Source organism: Dipodomys merriami, unplaced genomic scaffold, assembly GCF_024711535.1.
Source record: "Dipodomys merriami isolate MVZ:Mamm:240054 unplaced genomic scaffold, mDipMer1.0.p SCAF_49, whole genome shotgun sequence".
Lineage (NCBI taxonomy): Eukaryota > Metazoa > Chordata > Mammalia > Rodentia > Heteromyidae > Dipodomys > Dipodomys merriami.
Window position 1 is genome coordinate 1,946,518 of NW_027206057.1, and position 16,911 is coordinate 1,963,428.

Genomic DNA, 16,911 nt, shown 5'->3' on the forward strand with positions numbered 1-16,911 from the left:
TAATTTTCTGGCTTGTAACAGTAACACTGCTGTGAATATTTGTATACAAGTTTTTATACGAACATATGATTTGATTTTTCTTGGTTATTTACATAAAGGTAGAATTACTGAGTAATACAGCAATTCTGTGTTTAACATTTTGAAGAGCTTTCAGACTGTTTCTCGGAATTCAGTGTTATTAATTTTGTCAAGTTAGATAAGAGCATATTTGTGAAGAGATAAATCACTGCCATTAACAGATAAATTAGGACATACATTTCCAAATACATAGTTTCACTACTTCTAAAAGGTTTGCATTTTTTGCTATTCAGTGAATGAAAATGTAATCAGTTAAGATTTGAAAATTCTATCGCAAGAATTAGAAGTAGGATTGTGGATAGACTGAATTTAAAGTAATTATTTAATTATATAAGAAATAAATCATTTACTATCAGGAAATGTTAGTATAGAAAATACTATTTAGCCTATCTTTTTATTTTATGTGTGTCATTGTACTTGTGATTTGTTCTATGCTTTGTATATACAGAAGTACAAAAATAACATGTTTTAGCTGGGTGCTGGTGACTCACCTGTAATACTAGCTACTCAAGAGGCTGAGATCTGAGGACTGGTTGGAAGCATAGTCTATGAGACTCTTATCTCCAGTTAACTACAAAAAGCTAGCAGTGGAGCTGTGGCTCAACTGGTAGAGTGCTAGCTAGCTTTGAGCAAAAAACAGCTCAGGACAATACCCAGGCCTGGTGTTTAAGCTCCAGGACCAGCATCCCCACCCCCACCCCCAAATCAACAAAACACAAAGACACACACACACACACACACACACACACACACACACACACACACACACACACACACACACACACACACACACACACACACACACACACACACACACACACACACACACACACACACACACACACACACACACACACACACACACACACACACACACACGTTTTTTAAAAAGTAAAATTTGGAGCAAAGTTTTCTGAAGTTGTTTTTAATAGGATAGTAGTATTTGATTATATCACCATTCAGACTCTTTCATGTTCCTGTTTGTTATTGTAGAGTTGATTTACAGAGGGGTTATAATTACATGAATTAGGTAATGAGGTACAATTAATTCTTTTGAGCCTTGTTTCTTCTTCGCTCTCCAGATTTTTCCCTCCTGTCCCCACTCACAAGATATACTCCTGTCTCCACTCACAAGATATCCAGCTCATTTTTCACATAGTGTCTAGTGAATATCGCTTGTATTTGTTCATCCTTGTTTCACCTTTTATGTGCCCTCCCTGATTCTCTTAAATACAAACAAACCAAGACAAAAGGAAAAGAAAACAAAAACAGCAACAATGGCAACTATAAAATGTCTCTTCCTTTTCTTGGAGTTCATTTCATAGAATATTATTTTATATGATCATCTGCACATAGCTATTTGGCCTTTGCCAATCACTCCTATTCATATCCTCTGGCATTCATATCATACTGGCATCAGTATATGTATGTCTAGAATCATATAATTTTATCATGTCCCAGTATGTGTGTGTATTTATTAATTTATGTGTTTATTTTAATTATTCAGTGTATTTACTTGTAGATTTATAGGCAAATGCTAGTTACCACAAATGAGAGAAAACATGCAGCCTATGTTTCTTTGGCTCTGGCTTATTTCGCTTAATATAATTTTTTTCAAGACTTTCCATTTCCTTATGAATGGTACATTATTATTCTTTGTGATGGATGAGTAGAATTCCATTGTGTGTGTGTGTGTGTGTGTGTGTGTGTGTGTGTGTGTGTGTGTGTGTGTGTGTGTGTGTGTGTGTGTGTGTGTAATATATATCACATTTTCTTGATTCATTCATCCACTGAGGAACATGTAGGGTGATTCTCTATCTTGGCTCTTCACAGGAACACAAGAAGTATGAGATTGACTTTTAACACTGAATTCTAGAAGAAGCCACAGGTTTGATATATAGCTGACTTCAAAAAGTATAGTGGTGACTTTAATTTCAAAACACTTAATACTTAAGTGAAAAGAACCTGTGTAACCAAGAAGATGATTCCAAGTATTTGAAATAATATTGTTGCTCTTATATTTTACAGATAAACCACACAATCCTATGGTAAATGCTGGAGCAATAGTTGTAACTTCGTTAATAAAGGTAAAATGTTGACATTTCCTTTTAATCTAGTAACCTTTTGTAATAACTAAGACATAAACCTGCATCTTGTAATGTTTATGTAGGACTATGGAAAGTTTTCTCTGTGATTAAAAAAAAAAGTTACCTTATAGGTTTAGAATTTTTATTTTACAAATAATGCTTGCATGTTGTAATTTTGAGGCCAAAACAAAAAACAGATGACTCATTGTAAATATAACTTAGTTACCTTTTGACTTGAAGATCTGGTAGAGTTTAAGGTTATTGATAAGAGGGATAGATTTTTTTAAGTTTTAATATTTTTTTCTTTTCCTTTTGGCTCGTCTATAATGAATGGATGTTAATTAAATTAAAAGGTTTACTATACTTTGTTATAAACATATACAAGAGCAAATTTCCAGTTAAGTTTAAGATAAAATACTTTTACTGACAATTAAATATCTTCAAGTCTTACACTTTCATAAGCTGGAATCATAATTTTCATTTTGAACTTGTTTCATTTGTTATAATTAAATCATGTCATTACTATAGGAAAAAAGGCATATTCCAATTATTAAGTATATTTTTGTTATGTTTTGATGTTTGTAGTGTATGTTGATTTCTTTTTTAATTTAGTTTGCCTTAATAATTGGAAACTCTACTGTTGTTTTGAAATAAATGTTTCAAAATGGTTCTATTAACCACTGTTAATAAATGTAAAAGTCTATCACATGATAGAACCATTTTTTTAGTTTTTTCAGTTTTCAATTTCGATTTACAAATTTTATATAACTCTACTGTGTCTGGAACATTTATATTCTTTCCTCAGTAAACTTGTGCCTATTTATTTCAAGCTAAAATAAAACATAACTATTAGCTTTCTAAATTTATTACTGCTAATGGTGTACCCTAGTTAAATAATGCTTGAGGATAAATTACAACTTTGGCCCAATTTATAGAGATTTATGTATTCATATACTAGAAATTCTACTATAAAACAGATATTGTGGCCAAATATTTGAAAGTGTAACTAATTTTAATAGGCTAAGGGAATTTTTTTTCACTTTAATGATTCATGGCAGTTTTATATAGAAACAATTGTCATTCTCAAGTAAAAGAACTATTGTAGAAAATTGTGGTACAATTTGTAGAAGGCACAGTTCTGCCCTCAGGTAGCTTATATTGAGTATGGAATATTTCTGAGTAAATAAGTCCTTATCATTAGATTCAGTATATATTATGAGACAGTTTTATGCATAACTCAGATTTGAACAAGTAACAAATTAGAAAAACATTGATTATATGTCAGAATAATGTTCAAGTACCATGATTTCACATATAATTTTAGAAGCTTGACTAACCCCATTAGTATCCATAGGTCCGAGATTAAGAACTCTTATATTGGAGAAATATTAACATGGCACACCCATAGTGTTTTCACAAAAAGGGATGTGTAAATGATTAATAGAAAAAGTCCTTAACTGCATGCAGTTAAGAATCTTTTTGTTTAATGATTCATGGATTTAACCAACTATACTGGAATGCTGCATGTGGAAATTGCATGTCAGGTCATATCATACCATCATTTCATTAGTTTCACTTACCATGTTTAGTCATGCCATAAGCCACATTGAACCACATTAGTATTAACAATTAGAAACAGAGTTTAACAAGCATACAGACACTTAACATGTGGTTCAGTGTCCATAAGTACAAAATTTAACTGAGTCATCTTGTATTTGCAAATTTAATCAGTACTTTTGAATTTATAGAAAAAGTTATTTACTGACAAAGTTGGTAATGAGCCTTGGGGATATGGTTCATGTTTAAGGTCATTCTTATTGTTTATAGACTGTTTCATAAGTGCTATTTTTAATTGAAATTTATACAAATTGTAGGAGGAAGCTTGATACAACCCTCTGTAAATTGTCCTCAAATATAACACTTTTTGAGGGTCTTTTCAATAAAGGAGTCAAAAGTTGTGTAAATATCTGCATTCAGTCTGTGCTAGTTGTATGATTATGTAATATTTATCAATTGGTAATGATGTGAAATTGAAGTAATAAAACTAGCTGAAATTGCCCAGTCCTCGGTTTATATAACTTAGGAAACAGATTGGATAAGTTATTCACAGCTAGAATTGGCTTTGCACTAAATCTTTCCTTGATTTGAATTCAGTGTGCCCTATTTAACATAGTAGTTACCATATCACTTGATGACATCTTTTGACTTTAGCATAGTTATATTGGCCAGAAAAAGCAGAAATACTACTTTCTTAATTTGTAACTTGTACAAAAGATACTGATTTATTGGCCTAAAAGTTGCATCTGTTCTTTAGTGGTTATATTTCATCACTCTTTGGACATCAGTTCAGTGCCTGCTATCTGTAAAATAAAATGAGCTCCTTTCCAAGGAGATGCTGTTTGAGTGCCCAAATGATGTTTGAATGCCCAAATGATGTTTGAATGCATGGATATTTTACCATGGCTACTTGATGTGAATTTTGTTTTGCTCATCTTTTAGTTGACCTTAAGGTTGTTTTATTTTTATTTTTGTTAAAAATCCAAGGCTTTTATTATGGTGCCATTAAGCAAGTCTCCTCATGTTACTCCCTCCACCCCAAAAGAAAAGAAAGAAAATTAAGTGGAGTCTTTAGCAAGACTCTTTATTTCATAATTTTGTAGTATTGATATTTTTTCCTCGTAGGATTGGTGGTGATCCTCAGGAAATGGGGGAAGAGGCAGAGCAAATGTTCAAAAGGATTAGCAGATTGTGGAAAAAAGGAGGATTTGGACAGAAGGAACCTGTTGCATAAATTCTTAACTACTAAGCTTATAGAAAAACTCCAATATTTAAAATTTTAAACAAAGCTATATAGGTAAATACCTTTTTAAAAACAAATGTCATTTTATACTTAAAATGCACAGAATTTAAAAATACAAGGGTTACTATATACTTCCTCGCTTTTTTTGTGTGGGAGCTACTAACTTTAAAGGAATACCTTTATTTTGCTCTGTTTTATTTCTTAATTATGTTATTGCTTGATTTTAGAGAATAAAATAAACTTGAACGGAACACAGTTATGTTTAGATGAGTAACATACACACTTTCAGTGGTAAAAATTTTTATCAACTTTTAGTCAAGTCTGTTGACTTGAGGGTTAGGGTGGGAAAATGAAGGCAACATACTAAAAGTAATATCTACTCTGCGTTTTTAGTTTTTAAATAGAGTAAGACATATAGTCTGTATTTGTGTCTAGCTTTCAGCTTTTATCATATGAAGAAATGTGATTGGGGGGGGCAATACTGGGCTTTGAACTCACCACGGCCTCATGCTTGCTAGGCTGGCATTCTACTACTTGAGCCATACTTCCAGCCTTGCTCTTACCTAGTTATTATATAGATCCAGTCTCAGCCTTTTCTGCCCAACCTGGCCTCAAACCTCTAGATAACAGCTTCCTTATTACTTATGTGAGTCATTGTACCTCACTCAATTGTGATTGTTCTAAATATCAGAAGTGTTTTCAAATTTGAAAATTTGAGGCCTGATTTTTCTTTTTTTTTTCTAAACAATTTGGTCACACTCCATGAAAAATCAAGCCAAGTTTAATTAATGTGAATATGTAGCTAATTTGGTCATGTTACAGTAACCTATTAAATTTTTAAGGTGGTTTGTGACTGAGGAGTAACAGGTAGTGTTCTGCATTTGGTACATTAATAAGACAGAATTGGTTTATTTACTTCAGGTTATGTCAATAAACACATTTGAGGGCTTTTTTTGTAATGAAAGGTAGATTTTTGTCAACTGAATTTACTGTTCTGTTACTTTTAGGATTAATTTATGAAAATACTACGTATAGAACATCATTTTTTAGCTATAATATCTGTTTTTAATTCTTTTAGAACTATTTATCTTTAAAGCATTTTCTGTATCAAAATAAACAAAGAATATTTTATAAAATCATTTTCAGTTACCTCTTTTTGATTCCTAGAGGATCACAGAGGAAACTATGATCACTAATTTTTAATTGGCTTGTATCTTCATGGAGTGGAATCAAGTGAGTTATGAAATAATGATTATAAATGTGCTTACTTTAAATGAGCCATATTTTAAGCTAATTTTTTTTGGTAAACATCTTTGTTGACAATGTGAATTAGTTCATGAACATATTGGGAGAATGTAAAATAGTTACATTAATTCTTTTAATAATGTTAAAACTTATATTAAATTTTCATTCATAGTTTTAAGTATATAAATTCTTATAACTTGATAGGCATACTTGTTTAAAAATGTGTAATTTTCTAGTGTAAGAAAGTTCTTAAACCACAGCTGTGTTTTTAAAAATTGTTTGTGGGGCTGGGAATGTGGCTCAGAAGTAGAGAGTTTGTCTCATATGCAATTGGCCCTGGGTTGGATTCCTCAGAAAAAGCTGGAAGTGGCACTGTGGCTCTAGTGGTAGAGCACTAGCCTTGAGCTGAAAAGCTGAGGAAAAATACCCAGGACCAGAGTTCAAGCCCCATGACTGACCAAAAAAAAAATCTGTTGTGAAAAGATTAGAAATTTTAGTAGTCTATTTTGCCCAGTTTAGTTTCTCTTTAGAAGAATTCTTCCTCTATTTACTACTGATCAGTATAAACCTTTGAAAAATTAAAATGATGTAAGCATGTAATATGCTTATAGCCTTCTAACTGGAGTAAACCTATGCTTCACTGCATGCCTAGATGTTTTTTTCTCATGTGCTCTTCTTAAAATTAATCTGTCTTTGGTCTAGGGAGCTTTCGAATTTCCAAAAAGGCATTTTCTCATGTGTCCCAAATTTTATTACAGAGCATTACTTCAGGTTATAAAAATAACTTGGGCACCAACAAAAGACAGCTTTTTGAAATACTGGAATCTGGTATTGAGAATATGAATCATAGTAATGACTGGTAAAAAGTACTGTTCTATTCCAGATCATTACCAGTTCTTTCGTTTCAAAATACTGAAATAGGATTTAATTCAGTAAATTAGAATAAAAGTATTAGTGTAATTTTTTTTAAGATTACTATGTGATTTTTAGTATGTGTTTGAAGTAGAGGTAAAGATCTGAGTGATAGAACTTAAAACTATTTCCAGCTCATACATGTGTAAAAATTAAAAATAGGAAGAGAATCCTCATCTCAATTACCAATAGAAAATATCCACAGACAAATTAACTAAAAGTCAATTACTACTTCAGAAGGGAAAGAAAGTATTTTTTAAAAAATTATCTATTTTTTATCCTCAGCCCCACTGCTTCATAATGATGGTGATTGATAACAATTTATATTTTGGATTTGGTTCTGGTTTGTTTGTTTATTTATTTTGTGTTAGTCCTGGGGTTTGAACTGTTCCCTAATTTGCCTAAGATGTTTTGCTTAAAGCTAAAACTCTACCACTTATACCACAGCTCCACTTCTGGCTTTTTTGGTGCATATTTGTAGACAAGAGTCTCGTGCACCTTGGTCATGTAATTGTAACCCCTCTACAGTATTTTCACAATAAAAAAAAATACTGAAATACAAAAAAAAAAGTCTTGTGGACTTCTCCATCTGGGCTGGCTTGGAACTGCAATCACTAATTCAAAGCCTCCAGAGTAGCTAGGATTTTAGTTGTGAGCTCCCAGCACCTGGCTCCTTGTTTTTTTGTTTTGTTTTGTTTTGTTTTGTTTTTTTAGAAAAGCACATTTACTGTTCATTTTGTGTATGACCATGTATGTTTCTAAGACCTTTGTCAAGAAGCTTTTTACTCTGTTTTATGATTGCTAGTTCTCATATATTTCTGGGGTACATGAAATCTTTTCAAGAGATACAGGGGCAAATATATCTTAAACGATTTAATTTAAATGCCATATTTAGGGTATATAATAAGAGCAAGCATTAGTCAAATGCCTTTTGATTTAAATGGGGAAGAGACTCTTCAGTCCACAAAAATCATTAAGTATTTTTTATCCTGTTTACAATCTGCTTAAGGGTATTATAGTAGCTTATCAAAAATATTATATGATAATAGACATTGGTAACTATCAGTTGTTTCTTAAAAACAACTTAAAACTTACTGGCTTTAATTTACTAAGCCACAAAATGGACGAAGTATGTTTGAAATGGAGTTTGAAAGTTGAGTTTGAAATGGATTTTGTTTTTTTTTATATGTAAACCAAGAACAATAACGAAAACACATTAGTTTCACAGTGTATAGTTTAGATCAAAGGATGAAAGTTCAGTATAGTTTATTTTATATTGATTAATTATATAACCAGTAATTATGCAGTTATTCCAGTACAAATTCTGATTTGACATCATTTTCCGAAAGGATTTTGTGTGTGTGTGTGCTTTTTCAAAGGTTAAAAAGGCTTGTATGGCTTAAATGTTGTTACATATTTTACAGCATTAGGATCTATGGAATATTTTGACCACTGCAACAGTTCAATGAAGTTGGTAATTTCTTCTTTTAATTATTTTTCATTGAACAGCTTTGGAGTTACATTTCTACATTTTGATTTCTGATATAAGAGAAAAAGAGTTTAAAATGGATTTTGTCCTAGGATGCTTTAGAGAAAATACATAGATCTCAATTAACTGTTATTGTGTTATCTTAATTATATTTAATTTTTGTTAATGGCTAACTTTTATGAAATAGAATGATGTACTTCTAGTTACTAATTGTATATATTAATATCTCTTCTTAAATAAGCTGATTTCACATTGTCACCTATACCCTAACATCTTATAAGTAGAGAATGAAGCTGGATTTATTCATTTAAATAGTACTCTGAAACAGATATTTCTCCATAATAATATGAAGTGTAATGTTTTAGATTTTTTTTGAGGGTAATGTTTTGAATAGTTGTCACATTATTTTAATTTTGTTTTAGAAGTTAGAGATGTATTGTTTCTATTGGGTGCATATCACCAATTAATACGTTTGATTTCAGATCTACAACTTACTGCTTTGTAAACTTCGCCGAGGTAAAATAAAACCATTTGGCTACTTGAACTGATCTACGTTACATAGGTTTTTGGGTTTTTTCCCCCCTAATGACATTTGTAGTAGATAATGTCAGAAATAGAAATGATGAAACAATACATCTTCCATACTCTAAATTGATATAATGCTAAATCCACTTGTAGCTAATTTTTCTTTTTTCTTTTTTATACCAGTCTGTCTCTTAGCAGTTTGCTTAAGACTAGCACTCTACCACTTGAGCCACAGCTCCACTTCAGTGTTTTGGTGGTTAATTGGAGATAAAAGTCTCATGGACTTTCCTACCTGGGCTGGCTTTAACAGTGATCCTTAGATCTCAGGATCCTTAGATCCTTAGATCCTTAGACCTCCTGAGTAACTGGGATTACAGGCATGACCCACTTGTGCCCAGTTGTAGCTAATGATTTAGAAGCTATGAAATAATTTGGGGTTTTTTTGGTTCAAGTATTATTATAACAAGTAAGAAATAGTAAGGCTAGAGTTTTCTCTGTACTTCTAAAATGAGTCTAAATGTATATTTGCATATATTAGAATCATAAAAGATTAGTAAGTTTATAACTCATTTTTTTGCTACTCAATATTGGCTTAAAAGCTTTTTTTAATGTTCTTAGTTAGAAGTCATGATTTATTTGTACCTAATTTCTTTTTAAGGATGAAACTGATTGTATTTTTTTTAACTATAAGCAAACTATGCTGTCATGAAAGATAAGGGGATTTCAGGGTAACGCATTCTGTAACTTAGGGTTGAGTAAAGATATGCTTAAAGCTTTGTTTTTATTTATTTTCCCCTCAACACATGGGTATTAACATATAAAGTTTAAATATTAAATTACTTTAGAAGTGTTTCTTAGATTTAAAAGTACTAATGCAATGTATTAATTACAGTGGTAGCTGTTTGGATATTTGTATTATAATAGCGTAAAACTTAACTGGTAATTTTTGTGGTTAACATACTTATATCTCTTGCTATTTTTCAGCAAGGAGTTAATAACGCTGAAAAGTTTGACTATGTAAGTACATTATAGTATCTTGTTTCCATGCTACTTTAAATAGGTAGTTCTTGGTTACTAACACTTTTCTGATTTCGCTTATAGGTGATGCAGTTTTTGAATAAGATGGCTGGTAATGAATATGTTGGATTCAGTAATGCAACGTGAGTTGGTTAGACCTTGTTTTGTTTTATTTTTGTGCAGATTCTGGTGCTTGAACTCAGGATCTGGAGACTTCTCTGAGCTTTTTGCTTAAAGGTTAACACGATACCACTGAGCTACAGCTCTACTTTGCAATTTTGGGTGGTGAATTAGAGAAAAGAGTCTTATGGATTTTCCTGCCCTGGGCTGGCTTTGAACTGTGATCCTCAAATCTCAACCACTAAAGATTACAAGCATGAGCCACTGGTGCCTGGGTTGGTCAGGCCTCTGTAACCAAAAAAATTTAAATCGTGAAATTTTGTTTTCAGTACTGTTTTGTTATTTTTCATGTGTATACTTGTTTTTATTTTTATACATACATAAATATGCAATATCTTCATTTGTTTGTTTCAATACTAGAGGTTGAACCTATGTTCTTTTGACAAACAGATCAGTTGCTCTTCCAGAACATAGATGTAACAAGGAATTTGATTTGAAAACTTTTAGGCTTATACTTTGTATGCAGTCATGAGCCATTACTTTTTGACACTCACTGTCCTTAATAATTTGGTTCTAGTGTCCTTTGCTAGTTAGATGTACCTCCTTTCTTTCCCATGTACCATATTCCAGGTAATCAGAATATTTGATATTCTTCAATGAAGCTCTGTATTCTCTGCTTTCATGGTGATTTCATGTACTTTTTATTCTTTCTGTGTTTTATGGGTGATGCATGGAATTTTTACTCCTGCTCAGATGTTCCCTTATATCCATTAATCTAGTAGGATCTATTTTATGTGACCCTCTTTTCATTGACATTTACATAGCTTCTCCAAGCTGGAACTAAGTTTTGGGGAACCAAAGCATTCTACAAGTGCCTGGTATATTTTAATGGTGGAATTTTGAAATTTTAAAAATTAGTCCTGAGTCCACAAAATATGAATACTAGAAAGGATTTGAGTTCATTTCAGTCTTTTTATAGCTGAGAAAATTAAAATGGAAAGAATTACCATTTAAATCACTTGCCCAAAGCCATATAACAAGCCTGTTGACAGAATTAAGACTAGAATTCAGGAGTCCTGTTAGTTCACTATTCTTTGTACTGTTCTTATATATACAAATAAAACTACAAGTCATATTCTTATTTAAAAAAAAGTAAACAGCCATTTTTTTTCTTTTAGGTTTCAATCTGAAAGAGAAAGTGGAGATCGAAATTTTGCCATAGGATATTACTTAAAAGAAAAGAAGGTAATTCTTTCTATTTCACATTATTTTGTTTAATAAAATTAATGTGCTAAGAACTCAACAGTAGGTTTTTAAGTTTAATACTTAAAAGTTTAAATACTTTTATGTCACCATTAACAAATTGTAATGGTAGCATTAAATTGATTTGTGTCTGACAATATTCTCTAGTCCTGTTAATGCAAATTCTGCTCAGTTTCATCCATATTTTTAAAATGAAATGCCTGATAAGTATTGGTTACCTTTGATTTTATTATTTTTTATTTTTTCTTGGAGCTTGAATTCAAAGCCTGGACACTGAGCTTTTGTGTTCAAGACTAGAGCTCCACCACTTGAACCACATCTCCAGTTTTAACTTCTTTGTGTATGGTTAATTGAAGATCAGAGTCTTACAGACTTTCCTGCCTAGGCTGGCTTTTAACTATGATCCTCAGATCTCAGCCTTCTGAGTAGCTAGGATTACAGGCATGAGCCACTGGCACTTGGCTTGGTTTTGACTTTTACATGATTGATCCAATAACAATTTGAATTTTTATCAGTTTAGCATTGGCATTTAAATTGGTGTCTAGAAATTTGCATATGATACAAGCTTTATTTTTTATTTCATTTATGCTTAAATCATTGGCTATTTTGTCAACTAAAATGAAATGTTTTGTACATTTTAAACTTGATATGTTTTTGTGTGTATATTTTTTTCTGTTACCTAATTTTTAAATATTTTTCTTAATTTTCAGTGTTTTCCAGAAGGCACAGACATGGTTGGTATACTAGATTTCTATTTCCAGGTAATTTACTTTAATTTTATGAACTGTGTCTATAAATAGCTGTGTGATTTTTTTTTTTTTCCAAAATGCTGGTCTATTATCAACAACACTATTGCTATCAGTGATCAGACACAATTTGAAAATTTATGAAGAATATAGGATTTTAATTTTCTAATTTATTATATAAGTTGCTTGTGTTTAAAGATGCTTTAATTTTAACTTTTTGGTAATGATCTAGTGGAGATTGATAGTGAAGAAGTATAGTAAGCTTGCCTATTTACTCTGCAGTCTTGACTGAGAAAGTACATTTTCCATTGACTTTCAAATAACATTCTCATGAAGGCTGACTTTTGTCTCCTAAAAATTTGTCTTAGTATAGAATAGGGAAGCTGTTTTCTGAAAATATACTTAGAAAATAATTTCTACTCCAGAAATTGATTTCTTTTTATTATAAACTAAGCTCTGTTTTCTTTGTTTTTATATTTTGCTTTGGAGAAACTATTCATTTATTAGAGCATTTATATTTAGCAATTTTATGTGTCAGTGTTCTCTATTGACTTAATCTTTTTCATCTTTGTTATTGCTCCGTCTTAGCTTAATTAATTCTTTTTTTTTTTTTTAATTGTATTTTATTTTATTTGAGAACATACTGTACAGAGGGGCTACAATTACATGGGCAGGATAATGCATACATTTCTTACCAAGCATTGCAGCCTCCTCCTTTGTTTACCCTTCACTTCCCTTCCCCGCCTCCCCCCTCCCCCCACCCAATTTTACCCCCCTCCCCCCACCCAATTATACCCCCCTCCCCCCCCACACCGAAATTGTAAAGCTGGTTTTGACATGACATTTTGTACTTCTCATTGTTGCAACAGGTCCACCTGAATCCTTAAACGACTTGTTTGTCCCCATCTCCTCCACATGTTATACTGACATCAAATATAGTGAAAGCGGGGGTTACACTGTGGGGGAGGGACATACAAAGCAACAAAGAAATAATCTTATAAATGCATTAGAAACACATTTAGCTTAATTAATTCTAAGAGGATAATTGTTTTAACTCATTTCTGCAGTGTTATATAGTATGAGTACAATAGTCCTCTAAGTTAGGGTAATGTTTAATATGCCTGGGGCATCAGGAAGCAGACTACACATATAGTCTGTGCCTTAGACCTTGGTTTAGTATTAGACTGCTCCTCTCTCCCTATTATTTCAGATCAATTTATTAAGAAGAACACTATTGCTATCACTGATCAGATGTAATTTTAAGATTTATAAAGATTATATTGGTTTCATTTTTTAAATTTACTATATAGTTGCCTGACTTTAAAGATGCTTTAATTTTAATTTTTGGTAATGGTATAGTGGAGATTGATAGTAAAATGTAGTAACCTCATCTTATTTACTATTTATTAATAACATGCAGTTTTGTCCAAGTACTGTCAACAAAGATAGTAATTTGCTGTTTTAGCAATATTTTTACAAAAGTAGTCATTTTTCCTATAGATTCTGTCAGTCATAATATCAGATGTGTGCTGCTTTATCTTAATAAATATGTATTACGGTTTATTTTTCCCTGTTGTACTAAAATAATTACACTTACATAACCCACAGAAAGCATTAACATTAAAACAAATTTGAATATTACATAAGACAATATCAAACCCTTGTTTTAGGGCATAGCTTTTCCTAGCTTCTTTCTGCCTTTAAAAACAACTTTGGATAAATGAGGATAAATGTTAAAGTCTAGAACTTTGCCAATTAAAATATTAAGAAGGTCCTCATGTTTTTAGTAATATCATCCCTTTGAGAGAAATATTTCAGCTGTATATAGTGTACCAGATGAATTCATCTCTTTATTTTAGCTATGCTCCATCGAAGTGACTTGTGAATCAGCTAGTGTGATGGCTGCAACATTGGCTAATGGTGGCTTCTGCCCAATCACTGGTGAAAGAGTACTGAGTCCTGAAGCAGTTCGAAATACATTGAGTTTGATGCATTCCTGCGGCATGTATGACTTTTCAGGGCAGTTTGCTTTCCATGTGAGTAATTGCTTATTAACCTACATTTTCTCGAGCAGATTACTCTGCACTTGTTCATTAAAATCCAGGTTGAACTTTACTTTTAAAGCTGTGTATTATTTTTTCAGAGTGACTTGTTTTCAAGGTTAATTTGTTACAAATTAGTAAGCAATGAGGTTAAATTGTACACTTAATGTTATTAAAAATTTGAAACTTCAGTTATAAAGCCTCATCATTTTAGTTAAGATACTTCATAATATGAAGTTAGTACATTACTTTTTCTTATAAATGTCTACAATTATGATTACTATATAGCCAAAAATTCCTTACATTAAAGAACATAGATGTGATGCATAACATCTTTGGTTATAGCCATAGATGTTTTAAAGACATCAAAGTGTGTTAAAGTTTAAATTTAAAATTAATACTTTAAGCTCTGTTGCATATTTGCCACTTATAAAATGTGTAGTCTTATTTCATCCTGCTTCAATCATCCCATAATATTCTTTTGAAAAATATTTTTCAAAATTTTCAGACATGAAAATAAATGGATTTATGCATTGCTCATGTTCAATAATTATACATGACTAGCCTTGTTTAACTGTTCAGATGTCTACTTTCCCCATCTTGTCCTATTTCAGTATGTAATTCTTTATGTGGACCCTTAGCAAAACATTATAGTACCACTATTAAATCATCACTAAATTGTATATCAAAATATTTGGATAGTTTTTATACTCCCTGGATTATTTTATATAATTGTATTATCTTTGTTGATTTGGGTTGTAAATAAGCATCATTCATTGTGATCAGCTGTATTTCTCTATTTTAATGTATATGGCACCTCGTATTTTCTTGTTACTTTTGTTTCAAAACAGTGGGTTGTTTATCCTGTATATTTTCACAATGTAGGTTTTCCTAATTATATTCCATTGTTCCTTGTATTTCCATAGGTAGATCCAACTCAAATGATTTTATTTGCTTTTTGGGGAGTTTTTTTGTGTTCAAGTTTTCTTATTTGTATAATTCTATAAACTAGTGTCTGAATGTTAGTAAGCCACTCAGGAATACTGTCTTGATATTATTTTGTCTTTTATCATAATTATTGTCAAGTTTTATATATTGTAAATTTAAATGTTTTGGAGAGGATTAATTACAATTACTATATATCTGTGTCTTAGACTTTTCTCTGATAGTATATCATAGAAACAATTTTCAAAGATATAATTTCTTATAGTTTTCTAGTTATCATAGTTTTCTAGTTATAAAATACTTTTGAAATAACTATATTTAAAGGTAAAGCCTATTTATTTTAGAACAAATAGGAAATGTAACTAAGAAAAATAAAAATATATTACTCCATAGTTTACCCTTAGCTACTTTAAGTTCCTACAGTGTGTCTCTATTTACTATATTCTAATGTATGCAAAGTTGCCTTATAATTTATCATTTTTATTTTCAGTGTTATAAATGTGTTGGTAAGTTTTGATTTACATTTTCATTGTTGAAGTTGTGGCATAATTTTTTAACCAATTCCTCTATGAAATGTAGCAGTCTTATTTTTAAATGTTTACATGAAAAAGACCCATTTTACTGAATTATTTTCAGGTTGGTCTTCCTGCAAAATCTGGAGTTGCTGGTGGCATTCTTTTGGTTGTTCCCAACGTCATGGGCATGATGTGCTGGTCACCTCCTTTGGACAAGATGGGCAACAGCGTTAAGGGAATTCACTTTTGTCATGTAAGCATATTTTCTTAATTAAAAACAATGATTATATAAATTGAGCCATCCAGTGATTGAATTTTTTACCTATTTTTCATAGTTCATTTATTCTTCATTTTTCGTCTTAGAGCTTCAATTTTCCTCTATGAGATAGTTCCCACAGATTATGCTATAGAAAATTACATTTGTTTGATGCTTATGTGTTAATTTTCATTGTTATAATTAATTTTCAGTTTCTAAGAATTCAGCAAAACATATAGAAGTAATTTTAAAATATTTTATGCTTTGGGGCTGGGAAGGTGACTCAATGGTAGAGTGCTTGCCTTGCATGCATGAGGCCCTGGGTTCGATTCCTCAGCACCACATAAGCAGAAAAAGCTGGAAGTGGCGCTTTAACTCAAGTGGTAGGGTGCTAGCCTTGATTAGAAGAGCTAAGGGACAGCGCTCAGGCCCAGAGTTCAGGCCCCATGACCGACAACAAAAAAATAAATAATTAAATATTTTATGCTTTGTTAATTATTTTTTATATGTGTAGTGGAGTATATTTGTAAACTAACTTAAATATCTTTTTTGAGAAAATAGGCACTACAATTAAAAGTATCTTGTACTTTCAATTGCTATACTGTTGATTAGTTTAGTCTTTTATTGTCATCTGATTCTTGCTAATATTTCAGCTTCTGGTTTTATTCAGATTTATTACTTCTTAGAGTCCATGTTAAATAGCTTAATTTTTGCATACTTTTACAATTAAAATACACATTTATTTTTCAGTTTTTATATTAAAAATTCTAGAGAATATTAGATTCCATAAATATAAACATGAATTATAAACAGAACCAGAATATATAAAAACCTTTTATGACATTTCATAGTTATTTTATAAAATTCTTTT

The 16,911-nt window shown here is 31.2% G+C and overlaps 1 protein-coding gene across 3 annotated transcripts in view; it reads left to right on the forward strand.

Moving 5' to 3' along the window:
- The window catches only part of Gls (glutaminase), a 78,182-nt gene that overhangs the window by 27,287 nt on the left and 33,984 nt on the right, over window positions 1-16,911 (forward strand). For all 3 annotated transcript variants that reach the window (XM_069995673.1, XM_069995674.1, XM_069995675.1), the window contains exons 7-13: window positions 2,107-2,165; window positions 10,121-10,153; window positions 10,238-10,296; window positions 11,452-11,518; window positions 12,247-12,297; window positions 14,142-14,318; window positions 15,906-16,037. In XM_069995673.1, coding sequence (XP_069851774.1) covers window positions 2,107-2,165; window positions 10,121-10,153; window positions 10,238-10,296; window positions 11,452-11,518; window positions 12,247-12,297; window positions 14,142-14,318; window positions 15,906-16,037 — 578 coding nt within the window. The remainder of the gene's footprint in view (window positions 1-2,106; window positions 2,166-10,120; window positions 10,154-10,237; window positions 10,297-11,451; window positions 11,519-12,246; window positions 12,298-14,141; window positions 14,319-15,905; window positions 16,038-16,911) is intronic.